Source organism: Oncorhynchus mykiss, chromosome 2, assembly GCF_013265735.2.
Source record: "Oncorhynchus mykiss isolate Arlee chromosome 2, USDA_OmykA_1.1, whole genome shotgun sequence".
In the NCBI taxonomy this organism is placed as follows: domain Eukaryota; kingdom Metazoa; phylum Chordata; class Actinopteri; order Salmoniformes; family Salmonidae; genus Oncorhynchus; species Oncorhynchus mykiss.
Window position 1 is genome coordinate 94,524,639 of NC_048566.1, and position 17,325 is coordinate 94,541,963.

General features: G+C 41.8%; 2 protein-coding genes across 6 annotated transcripts; one reads left to right on the forward strand and one right to left on the reverse strand.

The window, feature by feature from the left end:
• Positions 1-1,909: 1,909 nt before the first annotated feature.
• LOC110500221 (vesicle transport protein GOT1B) lies at positions 1,910-4,970 on the reverse strand. 2 transcript variants are annotated; one of them, XM_021577466.2, is made up of 6 exons: positions 4,785-4,970; positions 4,364-4,455; positions 3,106-3,284; positions 2,729-2,810; positions 2,389-2,451; positions 1,910-2,219 (listed from the first exon to the last, which is right to left on the reverse strand). In XM_021577466.2, the coding sequence occupies exons 1-5, from the start codon at positions 4,807-4,809 to the stop codon at positions 2,413-2,415; spliced, it is 417 nt and encodes a 138-aa protein (XP_021433141.1). In that variant the 5' UTR covers positions 4,810-4,970; the 3' UTR covers positions 1,910-2,219; positions 2,389-2,412. The 2 variants fall into 2 exon arrangements, with proteins under 2 accessions (XP_021433141.1, XP_021433132.1); XM_021577457.2 differs by having other exon boundaries at positions 1,910-2,451; positions 4,785-4,968.
• A 32-nt stretch (positions 4,971-5,002) lies between these two features.
• Positions 5,003-17,324, forward strand: LOC110500215 (UDP-xylose and UDP-N-acetylglucosamine transporter). 4 transcript variants are annotated; one of them, XM_021577436.2, is made up of 10 exons: positions 5,003-5,257; positions 5,484-5,593; positions 5,741-5,843; positions 5,988-6,037; positions 6,391-6,472; positions 6,719-6,779; positions 7,528-7,637; positions 8,334-8,409; positions 12,748-12,823; positions 15,794-17,324. In XM_021577436.2, exons 1-10 carry the CDS (start codon positions 5,018-5,020, stop codon positions 16,044-16,046), a joined length of 1,161 nt encoding a protein of 386 aa, XP_021433111.2. In that variant the 5' UTR covers positions 5,003-5,017; the 3' UTR covers positions 16,047-17,324. The 4 variants fall into 4 exon arrangements, with proteins under 4 accessions (XP_021433111.2, XP_036815524.1, XP_021433121.1 ...); XM_036959629.1 differs by having other exon boundaries at positions 5,028-5,257; positions 5,480-5,593; positions 7,528-7,694; XM_021577446.2 differs by having other exon boundaries at positions 5,028-5,257; positions 5,480-5,593.
• The last annotated feature ends 1 nt before the right edge of the window (position 17,325 follows it).

Genomic DNA, 17,325 nt, shown 5'->3' on the forward strand with positions numbered 1-17,325 from the left:
TCTTAACTGTCCCGGGTCCCTCATTAGCTTCTTAACTGTCTTCACTGGTCCCTCATTAGCTTCTTAACTGTCCCTGGTCCTTCATTAGCTTCTTAACTGTCCCTGGTCCCTCATTAGCTTCTTAACTGTCCCTGGTCCCTCATTAGCTTCTTAACTGTCCCTGGTCCCTCATTAGCTTCTTAACTGTCTTCACTGGTCCCTCATTAGCTTCTTAACTGTCCCTGGTCCCTCATTAGACTCTTAACTGTCCCTGGTCCCTCATTAGCTTCTTAACTGTCTTCACTGGTCCCTCATTAGCTTCTTAACTGTCCCTGGTCCTTCATTAGCTTCTTAACTGTCCCTGGTCCCTCATTAGCTTCTTAACTGTCTTCACTGGTCCCTCATTAGCTTCTTAACTGTCCCTGGTCCCTCATTAGCCTCTTAACTGTCCCTGGTCCCTCATTAGATTCTTAACTGTCCCTGGTCCCTCATTAGCCTCTTAACTGTCCCTGGTCCATCATTAGCTTCTTAACTGTCCCTGGTCCCTCATTAGATTCTTAACTGTCCCTGGTCCATCATTAGCTTCTTAACTGTCCCTGGTCCATCATTAGCCTCTTAACTGTCCCTGGTCCATCATTAGCTTCTTAACTGTCCCTGGTCCATCATTAGATTCTTAACTGTCCCTGGTCCATCATTAGCTTCTTAACTGTCCCTGGTCCTTCATTAGCTTCTTAACTGTCCCTGGTCCCTCATTAGATTCTTAAATGTCCCTGGTCCCTCATTAGATTCTTAACTGTCCCTGGTCCTTCATTAGATTCTTAACTGTCCCTGGTTCCTCATTAGCCTCTTAACTGTCCCTGGTCCTTCATTAGATTCTTAACTGTCCCGGGTCCCTCATTAGATTCTTAACTGTCCCTGGTCCTTCATTAGCTTCTTAACTGTCCCTGGTTCCTCATTAGCCTCTTAACTGTCCCTGGTCCTTCATTAGATTCTTAACTGTCCCTGGTTCCTCATTAGCCTCTTAACTGTCCCTGGTCCTTCATTAGATTCTTAACTGTCCCGGGTCCCTCATTAGATTCTTAACTGTCCCTGGTTCCTCATTAGCCTCTTAACTGTCCCTGGTCCTTCATTAGATTCTTAACTGTCCCTGGTCCCTCATTAGCCTCTTAACTGTCCCTGGTCCATCATTAGCTTCTTAACTGTCCCTGGTCCCTCATTAGATTCTTAACTGTCCCTGGTCCCTCTTTAGCCTCTTAACTGTCCCTGGTCCCTCATTAGATTCTTAACTGTCCCTGGTCCCTCATTAGATTCTTAACTGTCTTCACTGGTCCCTCATTAGCCTCTTAACTGTCCCGGGTCCATCATTAGCTTCTTAACTGTCCCGGGTCCATCATTAGCTTCTTAACTGTCCCTGGTCCCTCATTAGCTTCTTAACTGTCCCTGGTTCTTCATTAGCTTCTTAACTGTCTTGGCTGTCCCTGGTCCCTCATTAGCTTCTTAACTGTCTTGGCTGTCCCTGGTCCCTCATTAGCTTCTTAACTGTCTTGGCTGTCCCTGGTCCCTCATTAGCTTCTTAACTGTCTTGGCTGTCCCTGGTCCCTCATTAGCTTCTTAACTGTCTTGGCTGTCCCTGGTCCCTCATTAGCTTCTTAACTGTCTTGGCTGTCCCTGGTCCCTCATTAGCTTCTTAACTGTCTTGGCTGTCCCTGGTCCCTCATTAGCTTCTTAACTGTCTTGGCTGTCCCTGGTCCCTCATTAGCTTCTTAACTGTCTTGGCTGTCCCTGGTCCCTCATTAGCTTCTTAACTGTCTTGGCTGTCCCTGGTCCCTCATTAGCTTCTTAACTGTCTTGGCTGTCCCTGGTCCCTCATTAGCTTCTTAACTGTCTTGGCTGTCCCTGGTCCCTCATTAGCTGTGAATCATTAGCGGGTATCATTATAACCCATTGTGCACATCAACATTCCAATCTAGAACATATCTATCCATGTAGAAGAAAGGCATCTGTAACAGATTCCAGACTCCTCCAAAGAGATGTCCAGTCCAGTGATTGGTCCAGTCACGTGTCAATCATCATCATCAGTCGATCAGGAACGGACAGTAACACAAAAAGGGCCCAATTCACCCATTGGGCTTCGAAATAAAGTAGTCCTTTAGTAACAATGTCCATCAATGGCAACCAGGTTACGAAGCCATTTCCTTATCGTCAAAATAAACTTTACGAAGCCAGTCGTATTCATACACCTGCCCAAAATAAGATTATATTTCTTTGAACGGAAAGAGGTTTTTGATTCACAGCTTTGACCTTTAACTTGTGTTGACCAATAGTAGTTGACCAATTGTAGTTGACCAATAGTAGTTGACCAATAGGGAACAAAGTCCCCATTACAAATAGAGTTAAGCGATGTAATACCCTCCAATCCAAAGGTTGTCACTGTTATACCATATTGTTGCTGTCGCTGACTTTGTCCACCAACTGAAGAAGAGAGAATTTGATTATTAGTAAACCACAATCTTACCAATTCAGGGGCTGGTTTCCCGGCCACAGATTAAGCCTAGTCGTAGACTAAAAATCAAGCTCAACGGAGAATCTCCATTTAAGGACTTTTTATTCAAGGACTAGGCTTAATGTGCATCTGGAACCGCCCTGAGGACAGGCACAGTGATGAAAAAAAGCAATGAGACAAAAACAGCTGACTGACAATTCTATGAACTTTGCCACATTACACACAGCAAATTAATGTGATACTTACTCCACTAATCCCTGGGAGGTTGAGTATGGACCCGAGGACAGGCACCCTCCTGATGAAGCCTACTGCCACTGGGAAAAAGCCCCTGGAAAAGAGAAGAGAGTGGCATATAGAGGTGAGAGACTGAGGAGGACTATCATTTAGGGTGAAATTCAAAAGTATATTTCTTGATTCATCACATCCTTGGTACATCACACCCCCACCTTCCCAAAATATCAGAGGGAAGCGAAACGGGAGAGCACTGGAGGAGAATGTTTCTCCTCCAAAGCTCTAATCGCTTCCCTCTGATATTTTGATTAGACAAGGAGAGAGGAAGCAAGGAAAAAAACTTGAGATTAGCCCATTTTTTTTTAACCAATTTTCATTTCAGACCAACTCACCTGAATAAGAGGAAAAATCCATAGATCTCCAGCACCACTCCAATGATGGGCCAGCCAATCAGAACCACGACCACGCCCCCCAGGAAGAAACTGGTGGCTTTAAATTTGTGTCTCTGGAAGAAGAATTTGAAGGTACGCTCCAAGCCGATGACAAAGGCTAGGCCTGCTACAAACAATATCTGACACACAAACACAGGGACAATAAATTAACAGAGGATTGGCAGTACTAGCCTGGCTGCATCCAAACTTCTTATAGGCACTTTAGTATTGCCAGTGTAACAGTATAGCTTTTAGTCCCTCTCCTCCCTGGGCTCGAACCAGGAACACATCGACAATTAGCGCGCGCTAACTAGCTAGCCATTTCACTTCAGTTATACCAGCCTCATCTCGGGAGTTGATAGGCGTGAAGTCATAAACAGCGCAATGCTTGACGCACAACGAAGAGCTGCTGGCAAAACGCACGAAAGTGCTGTTTGAATGAATGTTTACGCGCCTGCTTCTGCCTACCACCGCTCAATCAGATTATATGCAACGCAGGACACGCTAGATAATATCTAGTAATATCATCAACCATGTGTAGTTAACTAGTGATTATGATTGATTGTTGTTTAGAGTGCACCTGTGTAATGATCATGCTGTTTAATCAGCTTCTTGATATGTCACAACTGTCAGGTGGACGGATTATCTTGACAAAATATAAATGTTCACTAACAGGGATATAAACAAAATGTTGCCAAAAAGAGAGTAATAAGCTTTTTGTGCATATGGAACATTTCCGGGACCTTTTATTTCAGCTCAAGAAACATGGGACCAACACTTTACATGTTGAGTTCATATTTTTGTTTTGTGTTGCTACAGTTGTTTCACTTCAACAACGGTGAGGTAAAAGGCAGTGAAATCATTTTGGATGCAAAGCTAGTGCAATACAGTATGTCTTATCACTTAATTTAGCTATGCGAACTGCTGGAGGTCACATACCAATAATACAAGCTAGACAGGTCCTGACACGGTGGTTTGATCAGAAACCCTGACATATACTGCCGCTAAGGAAGTGTCGCCATGCATTACAACAGAGAATCATCAAAGGCCTCCACAACAATAGCTGAAAGGGTTTCTTCCAGAGAGGAAGGAGTATAGCAGCAGAAATGAGGCCGTGTTGTTACTTTACCATAAAGAAAGCTGGTGCACATACACACAGAGGGGAATCTATGGCATACGTCATAACATTCTGATTATGTAGGCTTGGGCTGTAACTCACATTTCCAATGGCAAGAAGAGCTTTGTCAAAAAACAGGACCATACCGAAGAAGAGGAAGAACACGCCGAAGCCTGTCAACCCCATCCCGATCTCTGTGGAGCCAAAATAGATGTTAATACATAGTTCATTTACGCTTTCCATTGACATTGGATTGACACCTCCATCCATCCATCCATATGGCACTCAGTCTGCAGATCAGGGAGATCAGGGAACTCATGAGCTAGCTACGAACTACAGTACAGATTCTTCTAACTAGCGATGCCTAGCTGCAATGATATGACTAGCATTGAAGCTCATAAAATAGGGCGATGGGCCCAACTGGTCCCATTCATTAAATTATAGCTAGCTAGCTAGAAGAAGTAGTTCACAAAGCGAAAAAACAAGCTTAAAACATTTCATTTATAAATTAAAATGGTCTTACTTTGTGAATCCGTTAGAGAGATCATTTTGGCTGCAGTGTAGCAATTGGCCAATAACTACTGCTCATTCAATAATCGTTAGATAGCTTCTAGCAGTCTCTGTTGTGTGAAGCTTGTTGACAGCAGAGGAGAAAAGCTGGAGCCACGTCTTCTGGATCGACGCATGTACGCTCAAATGATACGTTCGCAGGAATCAGTTATGCGCAATGCTGCGTAAAGACTATCTTTATGGGAAATGTTGTTATCATTGTGGAAACTACAATACCCAAGCGTACCAATTTATTTATCTAGCTTTATCTCGGGCAGGGACCTGTGTTTACACAATGTCCTCGTTAGAAATACTCTTGAACAAGTAACGTATATAATTTTCGACAAAGTTTTTACCGATAACTGCAAACATGAACACCATTTTTGCAGTACTTCTTGTTTTTGTTGGGTGCTGCAGCAATGTTGTGTTTCTGGAACTACTTGTAAGGTCAGTTATGAACTGAACGAATGAACTATTGACTGCGCTAGACTAGGCTACTAGCTTCCATGGTTAAATTAGGTTCAATCTTTTCAGTATTTCTGCATTCTTTGGTTGTATAGCTAAGATGATGTTTCGCTTACATTACACTAATATATTATGTAGGCTAGCATATTTCCTACTAATTTATACGATTCATACACACTGTTAATGCATTCTGCCTTCTCCCAGAAAGTTTCCAGGATGTGGCAACATTGTGACCTTTGCTCAATTTGCCTTCATTGCATTGGAGGGGTTCATCTTCGAGACGAACTTTGGAAGAAAGAAACCAGCTATTCCAATGAGGTAGCCTAACGTCCTAATGTCTAGTTATCATTTTGTTGTCTGTCTGCGTGTCTGTCCGTCTGCCGGCCTGTCTGTCTGTATGTCTATTAAGAATGAGATGAGAAGCACAGTTTTCATTTAAACGTTGTGTTTATTTCTTCTTTATAGCAACTATGTGATCATGGTGACCATGTTCTTCACAGTCAGTGTGATCAACAACTATGCCCTCAACTTCAATATCGCTATGCCTCTGCACATGATCTTCAGATCTGTAAGTATATCAATTTCCTTAGTCCAAATCAATTTCCTGATAGCCTAACTTTAACTCAATGTCTGATGCCTCATACCACCTATTACCATTTAAAATCTCTTATTGGTTGACTAAGTGTGTGCTTTGTGTGTTATATCTCCACAGGGATCATTAATAGCTAATATGATCCTGGGTATAATAATTCTGAAGAAAAGGTATACATCCCTGCCTAATATCTCTTGCCCTGGCAGTCTTTATATATACCCCCCCCCCCCCCCCTCTCTCTTACATCACAACCCTTTAAACTCGTTTAGCATGTTAGAATGTAGATGTTGCTAAAAAGACACCCTAGAGCCATTATTTTGATAGATGAATGCTTTGCATTTCAGTTGTATTAAGTGTTGCATCATGGGAATGTGCTGCTGCTTTTGTCACTATGTTGCATGCTCAGACTGCTGTTTATAATTATGAGCTTAACTATATTTTTTATAGATCTTATAGCTAATCTGGTTATCCAAACTCTGATAGGAAGTTTCTAAAACCAGGTACTGCATCTTTTCCCCTGCAGGTATTCAATGAGTAAATATCTCTCCATAGCGATGGTGTCTCTGGGTATCTTCATATGCACCATTATGTCCGCCAGACAAGTGGTGAGGTCCTCATTAACATGTTTCTGTTCAACCACACACTTTTCTTCCATATAAAGTGCATTGTGGGTTGCAGCTTCACAGTTGTGTTGTAGCAGAGTTGTTAGTAAGATTGTTACACAGTTACAACACTTCGTTACACATCTACTCTACATGTTCATAGTGTACAGTGAGATCTTTAGCTCCAACACAGAACAACATAATACATTACACTGTGCTATTTAGTGACCTCTGTTTTTCCTTGTGCAGAACACAGGGGCCGAGGGCTCAGAGGACCAAGATGTTTATGCCTTCCTGCACTGGCTGCTAGGTAAATTTGCCATGGGTGTGTACTGTTGGGTGTGTACAGGATTGATTTGACTGAGTCATCACTCTCACTCAGCCAGAAGTCTTTGTTGACTTGCATTTTTGATATGGAGATCGTTACCTGAGCCCAGACAAGTTGGGACTACCTTTTAACCGAGAACTGGCCACTTATTGTTTCAGTTGTTGACAGTTTTTATTTTTTATTTAACCTTTATTTAACCAGGCAAGTCAGTTAAGAACATATTCTTATTTACAATGATGGCCGACCCCAGCCAAACCCGGACGATGCTGGGCCAATTGTGCGCCACCTTAAATTCTATTTGCGCCTACAGATCTCAAGTCAGAATTCCGCCCCTGGTGCATTACCTATCCAATTCCCTATTTAATGTTTACATACTAGCTGATCCCGAAGACTTCCAGGCATTGTGCTAATGCTTGATAGCATTGGTTCGTGAAACTACCTCAAACTTCCTTCATGCAGGGCACAGATTATATAATGTGGTATCCACAAGTTCATCTGACTCTGGGGAGTCAAGCTAAACAAAACAAACTTCCTTCAGTGTTTGAAAATAAATGGAACTCACTCAGCCCCAGCCTGATTCTCTCTCTCTGTGTGTGTGTGCGTGCGTGCGTGCGTGTGTGTGTGTGTGTGTGTATGTGTGTGCGTGTGTGCGTGCGTGTGTGTGTGTGTGGTATCAGTATCTCAACCATGATCCACTTGATTTTCTGACCTAGCTTTGTTGTTATTCTAGGGATCGCCATGTTGACCTTTGCTCTGCTCATGTCTGCGAGAATGGGCATTTTCCAGGAGACCCTGTACAAACAGTATGGCAAACACTCCAAGGAGGCTCTCTTCTACAACGTGAGTGTCAACCAGGGCTTAGACGATACCATCAACGCGATACTCTTTAGTAACGCGGCAAGCAAACAGAACACAAAGTGGAAAATATCCCTAATGTTGTCATCATTTATTTATTTTATCAAGCTATAGCACACAATATTTGTTACATACAGCAGGTTTTTAAAGGACCAAGAGTTTTGTCTGCTTTGTGTTTTCATTTTTTTTGCCTTGGAAAAAATATCGCCGTAGTGGTATCATCACAGCCCTTAGCGTCAACCCCAAACTCCTGTCTGCAATGCATTTCATACCTGACAGATGCCGTACACTTCTTCAGGCAAAGTAACTAACAAAAGTGACTGTCGTGTATCCCCTGGCAAGGGAGATTAAAAAGCTTTGCTTCTCTCACCAAACATAATGCTCCACCATACAATGGCACAAAGCCTAATCCGTAACATTTGCTGCAAACAGAGTTGCTTAATTGCCAGTGTTTTGTGTGCATTGCTTGATTTGTACTGTACCTCTTATGTATGTATGTCTCTTCTCTGCACATTTAGTTTCCTCGACGCAGATTACGTTTAGACCTGGACCAAAAAAACAATTTCAATGGAGATTCTCAATTGAGAATGTTTTCTAGTTGAGGACGAGGCTTCATCTATGTCTGGGAAATCCACCAATAATCTCTGACATTGTAATATGTTTTGTTTGTTGCCTTCTCAGCACTGCTTGCCTCTTCCTGGGTTCCTGCTTCTGTCCTCAGATATCTACAACCATGGTGTCCTCTTCAGTCAAAGCAGTGAGTTAAAAGACTTTCAAATATTTGAATGAAACATGTCAAAGTAACCTCATTGAGTAGAGTTTCCAAGTTAAAATAAATTAGTTCCAGTTGGAGGATTCTATTCCTTCGTGATTCCAAAAAAAACCTCAGGGATTTCTGAACAACCTGGAAAATTAACAGAATTTTACAACTCGAATCCTCATTCAGTGTAGTGAAAGGACTTCAAACCTCAATAATCTATGGTTAAGTTTGTTGTTGTTGTCTTTGCTGACTGAAGTCATTTATGCTTTGTTGAATCTACACTGGACAAAAATATGAATGTAACGTGTAAAATATTGTTCTGACGTTTTATGAGCTGAAATAAAAGATTCCAGAATTTTTCCATACGCACAAAAAACGTATTTCTCTCAAATGTTGTGCATGAAGTTGTTTACATCCCTCGTAGTGAGCATGTCTCCTCTGCCAAGATAGTCCATCCACCTGACAGGTGTGGCATATCAAGAAGCTGATTAAACAGCATGATCATTACACAGGTGCACCTTGTGCTGGGGACAATAAAAGGAATGTCCAACAGAGCTGGTGCCAGATCATTTAATGTTCCTTTCTCTATCATAAGCGGCCTCCAATGTCCTTTAAAGAGAATTTGGCAGTACGTCCAACCGGCCTCACAACCGCAGACCACGTTTAACCACACCAGCCCAGGACTATCCACATCCGGCTTCTTCACCTGCGGGATCACCTGGACAGCTGCTGAAACTGTGGGTTTGTACAACTGAAGAATTTCTGCACAAACTGTCAGAAACCATCTCAGGGAAACTCATCTGCGTGCTCGTCGTCCTCACCAGGGTCTTGACAAGACTGCAGTTAGACTTCAGTGGGCAAATGCTCACCTTCGATGGTCACTGGCACGCTGGAGAAGTGTGCTCTTCACGGATGAATCCCAGTTTCAACTGTACCGGGCAGATGATATTTATGATTTATGAGGTTATGGTATGGGCAGGCATAAGCTACGGACAATGAACACGATTGCATTTTATCTATGGACAAATTTAATGTACAGAGATATCGTGATGAGATCCTGAGGCACATTGTCGTGCCATTCATCCGCGGCCATCACCTCATGTCTCAGCATGATAATCCACGGCCCCATGTCGCAAGGATCTGTAAACAATTCCTGGAAGTAGAAAATGGCCCAATTCTTCCATGGCCTGCATACTCACCAAACATGTCACCCATTGAGCATGTTTGGGATGCTCTGGATCGACGTGTACGACAGCGTATTCCAGTTCCCGCTAATATCCAGCAACTTCGCACAGCCATTGAAGAGGAGTGAGACAACATTCCACAGGCCACAATCAACAGCCTGATCAACTCTATGCGAAGGAGATGTATCACGCTGCATGAGGCAAATGAATGGTGGTCACACCAGATGCTGATTGGTTTTCTGATCCACGCCCCTACCTATTTTTTAAGGTAACTGTGACCAACAGATGCATATCTGTATTCAGAGTCATGTGAAATCCATAGATTAGGGCCTAATTAATTTATTTCAATTGACTGATTTCCTTATATGAACTGTAACTCAGTAAAACCGTTGAAATTGTTGCATGTTGCGTTTATATTTTTTGTTCAGTGTGTGCGTGTGTGTGTGTACAGTACCAGTCAAAAGTTTGGACACGCACACCTATTATTTTCAAGGATTTTTCTTTATTTGTACTATTTTCTACATTGTAGAATAATAGTGAAGACATCACAACTATGGAATAACACATATGGAATCATGTAGTAACCAAAAAACTGCTAAACAAATCAAAATATATTTTAGATTCTTCAAAGTAGCCGCCCTTTGCCTTGACAGCTTTGCACACTCTTGGCATTCTCTCAACCAGCTTCACCTGGAATGCTTTTCCAACAGTCTTGAAGGAGTTCCCACATATGCTGAGCACTTGTTGGCTGCTTTTCCTTGACTGCGGTCCAACTCATCACAAACCAACTCAATTGGGTTGAGGTCAGGTGATTGTGGAGGCCAGGTCATCTGATGCAGCACTCCATCACTCTCATTCTTGGTCAAATAGCCCTTACACAGCCTGGAGGTGTGTTGGGTCATTGTCCTGTTGAAAAACAAATGATAGCGCAAACCAGATGGGATGGTGTATCGCTGCAGAATGCTGTGGTAGCCATGCTGGTTAAGTGTGCCTTGAAATCTAAATAAAACACAGCCAGTGTCACCAGAAAAGCACCCCCATACCATCACACCTCCTCCTCCATGCTTCACGGTGAGAACCACACATGCCGAGATCATCCATTCACCTTCTCTGCGTCTCACAAAAACACGGCGGTTGGAATCAAAATCTTACATTTGGACTCATCAGACCAAAGGACAGATATCTACTGGTCTAATGTCCATTGCTCGTGTTTCTTGCCCCAAGAAAGTCACTTCTTCTTATTGGTGTCCTTTTAGTAGTGGTTTCTGTGCAGTAATTCGACCATGAAGGCCTGATTCACGCAGTCACCTCTGAACAGTTGATGTTGAGATGTGTCTGTTACTTGAACTCTGTGAAGCATTTATTTGGGCTGCAAATTCTGAGGCAGGTAACTCTATAATGAACTTATCCTCTGCAGCAGAAGTAACTCTGGGTCTTCCTTTCCTGTGGCGGTCCTCATGAGAGCCACTTGATTATTTTTGCGACTGCACTTGAAGGAACTTTCAAAGTTCTTGAAATGTGTTGGATTGACTGAACTTCATGTCTTAAAGTAATGCTTATTTGAGCAGTTCTTGCCATAATATGGACTTGGTATTTTACCAAATAGGGCAATATTCTGTATACCACCCCTACCTTGTCAAAACACAACTGATTGGCTCAAACGCATTAAGAAGGAAAGAAATTCCTCAAATTATCTTTTAACTTTGCACACCTTTTAATTGACATGCATTCCAGGTGATGACCTCATGAGCTGGTTGAGAGAATGTGAAGAGTGTGCAAAGCTGTCATCAAGGCGAAGGGTGGCTACTTTGAAGAATCTCAAATATAAAATATATTTTGATTTGTTTAACACTTTTTTGGTTACTACATGATTCCATATGTGTCATTTCATATGTCTCCACTACTATTCTACAATGTAGAGAATAGTACAAATAAAGAAAAACCCTTGAATGAGTAGGTGTGTCCAAACTTTTGACTGGTTCTGTGTGTATGTTTTTTATATACAGCCTTGGCCAAATGTTTTGAGAATGACACAAATATTAATTTCCACAAAGTTTGCTGCTTCAGTGTCTTTAGATATTTTTGTCAGATGTTACTATGGAATACTGAAGAATAATTACAAGCATTTCATAAGTGTCAAAGGCTTTTATTAACAATTACATGAAGTTGATGCAAAGAGTCAGTGTTGACCCTTATTTTTCAAGACCTCTGCAATCCGCCCTGGCATGCTGTCAATTAACTTCTGGTCCACATCCTGACTAATGGCAGCCCATTCTTGCTTGGAGTTTGTCAGAATTTGTGGGGTTTTGTTTGTCCACCCGCCTCTTGAGGATTGACCACAAGTTCTCAATGAGATTAAGGTCTAGGGAGTTTCCTGGCAATGGACCCAAAACATTGATGTTTTGTTCCCCGAGCCACTTAGTTATCACTTTTGCCTTATGGCAAGGTGCTCCATCATGCTGGAATAGGCATTGTTCATCACCAAACTGTTTCTGGATGGTTGGGAGAAGTTGCTCTCGGAGGATGTGTTGGTACCATTCTTTATTCATGGCTTTGTTCTTAGGCAAAATTGTGAGTGAGCCCACTCCCTTGGCTGAGAAGCAACCCCACACATTAATGGTCTCAGGATGCTTTACTGTTGTCATGACACAGGCCTGAGGGTAGCGCTCACCTTGTCTTCTCCGGACAAGCTTTTTTTTGGATGGCCCAAACAATCGGAAAGGGGATTTATCAGCTGGTCCTATTGTGGCAGGGCTGAAATGCAGTGGAAATGTTTTTTGGGGATTCAGTTAATTTGCATGGCAAACAGGGACTTTTCAATTAATTGCAATTCATCTGATCACTCTTCATAACATTCTGGAGTATATGTAAATTGCCATCGTCCAAACTGAGGCAGCAGACTTTGTGAAAATTCATATTTGTGTCATTCTCAATACTTTTGGCCACGACTGTGTGTGTATATATGTGTGTGTGTGTGTATATATATATATATATATATATATATATATATATATATATATATATATATATATATATGATAGTAAAGAAGTGACTTTGCATGTCTGTTGGAGTCTTTCCTGTAATATTATGTTGAGTTCTTGTCCTGTTGTCCTTTTGTTGTGCTGTAGCCTAAATGTAATTTGTCTTCCAGCTCCTGTAGAGGTTCCTGTGATTGGCCAGGCTGTTCCAGTGATGTGGCTATACCTGCTGATTAACGTAATCACACAGTATCCTTGATCAAATCAAATTGCATTTGTCACATGCGCAGAATACCGTGAAAAGTAACACAAAGTAACAATAACAAGGCTATGTACAGGGGGTACAGGTTAGTCGAGGTAATTTGAACAGGATTCAGTGTTAGTCCTGTATTGACGCTTTGCCCTTTTGATGGTTCATCTGAGGGCATAGCAGGATTTCTTATAAGCGTCCAGATTAGTCTCCCGCTCCTTGAAAGTGCCAGCTCTTTAGCTCGGTGCGGATGTTGCCTGTAATCAATGGCTTCTGGTTGGGATATATACGTACGGTCACTGTGGGGATGACGTTGTTGATGCACTTATTGATGAAGCCGGTGACGGAGGTGGTATACTGCTCAATGCCATTGGGATGAATCCCGGAACATATTCCAGTGAAACAGTCCTGTAGCATCCGCATCATCTGACAACTTCCGTATTGAGCGAGTCACTGGTACTTCCTGCCTTATTTTTTGCTTGTAAGCAGGAATCAAGAGGATATAATTATGGTCAGATTTGCCTAATTGAGGGAGAGCTTTGTATGTGTCTCTGTGTGTGGAGTAAAGGTGGTCTAGAGTTTTTTTTTCCCCCCTCTGGTTGCACATGTGACATGCTGGTAGAAATGATGTAAAACGGATTTAAGTTTGCCTTCATTAAAGTCCCAGGCTACTAGGAGCGCCACTTCAGGATGAGCATTTTCTTGTTTACTTATGGCCTTATACAGCTCGTTGAGTGCGGTCTTTGTGCCAGCATCGATTTGTGGTGGTAAATAGATGGCTATGAAAAATATAAGACTCTCTTGGTAGATAGTGTGGTCTACAGTTTATCATTAGGTACTCTACCTCAGGCGAGCAATACCTTGAGACTTCCTTAAAACTTCTTATGGCTTAGATCCCACTAACGGGATCGATATGACAACAGCCAGTGAAAGTGCAGGGTGCCAAATTCAAAACAACAGAAATCTCATAATTTAAATTCCTCAAACATAGAAGTATTTTACACCATTTTAAAGATAAACTTGTTGTTAATCCCACCACAGTGTCCGGTTTCAAAAAGGCTTTACGACGAAAGCACACCAAACGATTGTTAGGTCTGCACCTAGTCACAGAAAAACACAGCCATTTTTCCAGCCAAAAAGAGGAGTCACAAAAAGCAGAAATAGAGATAAAATGAATCACTAACCTTTGATCTTCATCAGATGACACTCATAGGACTTCATGTTACACAATACATGTATGTTTTATTCGTTAAAGTTCATATTTATATCCAAAACTCTGTTTACATTGGCGCGTTTATGTCCAAATACCTCCTTTTTGTTTGCGCGTTTAGGACACAATCCAAACTCACGACGCGCGGGCAAGTCCAGGCGAAAGTTCAGAAGAAAAGTCATAGTACAGTTCGTAGAAACATGTCAAACGAATTATAGAATCAATCTTTAGGATGTTTTTATCATAAATCTTCAATAATGTTCCAACCGGAGAATTCCTTTGTCTGTAGAAATGCAATGGAATGCAAGCTAACTCTCACGTGGGCACGCGTGACCAGCTCATGCCACTCTGGCAGACCTCTGACTCATTCAGCTCCCATTCCCCCCTCCTTCACAGTAGAAGCATCAAACAAAGTTCTAAAGACTGTTGACATCTTGTAGAAGCTTTAGGAAGTGCAATTTGACCCCATAGACACTGTACATTGGATAGGCAATGAGTAAAAAAACTACAAACCTCAGATTTCCCACTTCCTGGTTGGATTTTTTTCTCAGGTTTTTGCCTGCCATATGAATTCTGTTATACTCACAGACATCCTTCAAACAGTTTTAGAAACGTCAGAGTGTTTTCTATCCAAATCTACTACTAATATGCATATATTAGCTACTGGGCCTGAGTAGCAGGCAGTTTACTCTGGGCACCTTATTCATCCAAGCTACTCAATACTGCCCCCAGCCATAAGAAGTTAATATTAGACATCGTGCAACAGCTGTTGATGAAAAATAGACACACACCCCCACCCCTCGTCTTACCAGATGTAGCTGTTCTGTGCTGCCATTGCTAGGAAAACCCAGCCAAATGTATATTATCCGTGTCTTCGTTAAGCCACGACTCGGTGAAACATAAGATATTACAGTTTTTAATGTCCCGTTGGCAGGATAGTCTTGAACAGAGATCATCCAGTTTATTCTCCAGTGATTGCACGTCAGCCAATAGAACGGGTGGTAGAGGCGGAAAACCCACTCGCCGACAAATTCTAACAAGGCACCTGTATCTTTTCTTCACGCGAATATCTAGGATTTGTGCCTGGTCTCGGAGAAGCAGTATATCCTTTGCGTCAGAATAATTAAAGAAAATATCTTTGTCCAGTTCAAGGTGATTAATCGCTGTTCAGATGTCCAGAAGCTCTTTTTGGTCATAAGAGACGGTAGCAGCAACATTATGTACAAAATAAGTTACAAACAATGTGATAAAAAAACACACAAAATGGCACAGTTGGTTTGGAGACTGTAAAACTGCAGCCATCCCCTCCGGTGTCATTCTTTTACAGTATTATTGCAATTGTTTTATTTGTTTTTAAAGTACACCTAAAGACGAAACATAATGGACAGTAACAAAACATTAAGGACAAAAACCTCAGAAAAGTGTCCTCACAGGGCTTCACTCGCATCACAAAACTCTTACTTGAAACACTTTGTGTGTAGTCACAGAACACAAATGGGCATAATTGGTGGGGAATTCATCCCACTGTAAACTAATTCGATTAGTGTAGAGATTGATTTTATACAGCTGTAAGAACAGCACACTATTGCTCTCTGCATACTAGAAGACTATGAACATTCACCTTAAACATGTATGACTGACTGTACAAAGTACTCATGCAAGGATATAGAAGAGCCCCCCCCCCCCAAAAAAAAAGCATAACATTTTTATTAAACACATATCATCATCACCCTCTTGCAGTCCTTCACTTTCTCCTCAGATACGTGTGTATCCGTGGCGTGTTCATCCTGACCACAGAGTGTGCCTCTCTCACTGTGACCCTGGTGGTCACACTGAGGAAGTTCATCAGCCTCATCTTCTCCATCCTCTACTTCAAGAACCCCTTCACCGCCTGGCACTGGGTGGGCACTGCCGTCGTCTTCCTGGGCACCCTGATTTACACGGAGGTCTGGACTAGCGTCCGCATGGCACTGAGAGGAAAAGAAGAGCTGAAAGAGAAGAAGGCGGAGTGATACACAGCACTGACGTATCACTCAATGACTGATTTCACTTTATCTTTCCTCAATTCCTTGCATCCTCTCTCCTTGCCTCATTCTCAAAACACATTGGAGAAGAAGGTCTAGGGAGAGACCTGAGACATTCTCTTCCAATATGATTGTAAAGTAGTAGAGGAGAGAGGATGCGAGGAAATGTCGAAAGAGAAATTAAGATAGAGCCAATGGCACTGTTGTGTGTGTGTGTGTGTGTGTGTACTGTATTTGTTGTAGGTGTGCTCCCCCCTTCTCTCTCTGCTGCAGTCGCAGTGGGACCACGTCTGTTTTTAATAGGATCATAATTCTGTATTTTTTTAGTAAGGATTTTCCTATTTCCTTAGAAAAGATGGCTTCCCAATAGGCTTCCTGCCTAACCCATTTTTAAGGACATCACCTAACAGTGGAGGCTGCTGAGGGGAGGACGGCTCATAAGAATAGCTGGAATGGCGTGAATGAACAGGCATCAAACGCATGGAAAACAGACCATTCCACTATTCTGCTCCAGCCATTACCACGAGCCCGTTCTCCCCAATTAACCTGTCTGTGCTAGACAAACACTACAGTACTTATTGACCAAATAAGCCAAGGCAAGCTAAAAAATTAAATAAAAACACACATATAATAATTATAATAAAAAATACATATTTGTCCTCTGAAGACAAAGGGATTCATAAAAAAATAAAATAAGGCAAGCTATTGTGAAACTGAAACCGTACTGTTCTGTTAATTTTGTTTGGTGAAAACTATTTATTTAACTAAATATGAGGTTGGGGATATTCTGATCTGTGTGTTAATAGTGAGTTGACAAACCACTTCATCAACAGATATTGATGGGACACAAGTGAAACGTGTTATGTTAATGTTTTGTGATACTTGTTCATGTTTTATTTGAGGAATATCTCATTAGGAAACTGTTTGTCCTATCAAAGTAGTACTTGGCAGGACCAGTAACTTTGTCATGAAAAACATCAATGTGAAAAACCATGCAAATGCATTTTTATTTTAAAAGATTGTCCTACATTCTAGAATCATTACACCATCCATTCTATATCTACTGAAATTGCATTGTATTATATAGTTTCCATATATTACATTTCTCTGTACGTATATTTCCATAACATGAGTCCCTGATAATGGGACATACTGTACTTCTTACGTCATAGTTTCCGTGAAAATGAAGACCAATGGAAAGGGGTCTTGTTCAAGACGCCTTTTCTCAGCCAATAGAAATGACCAATAAACATTACTCAGAAGTGGG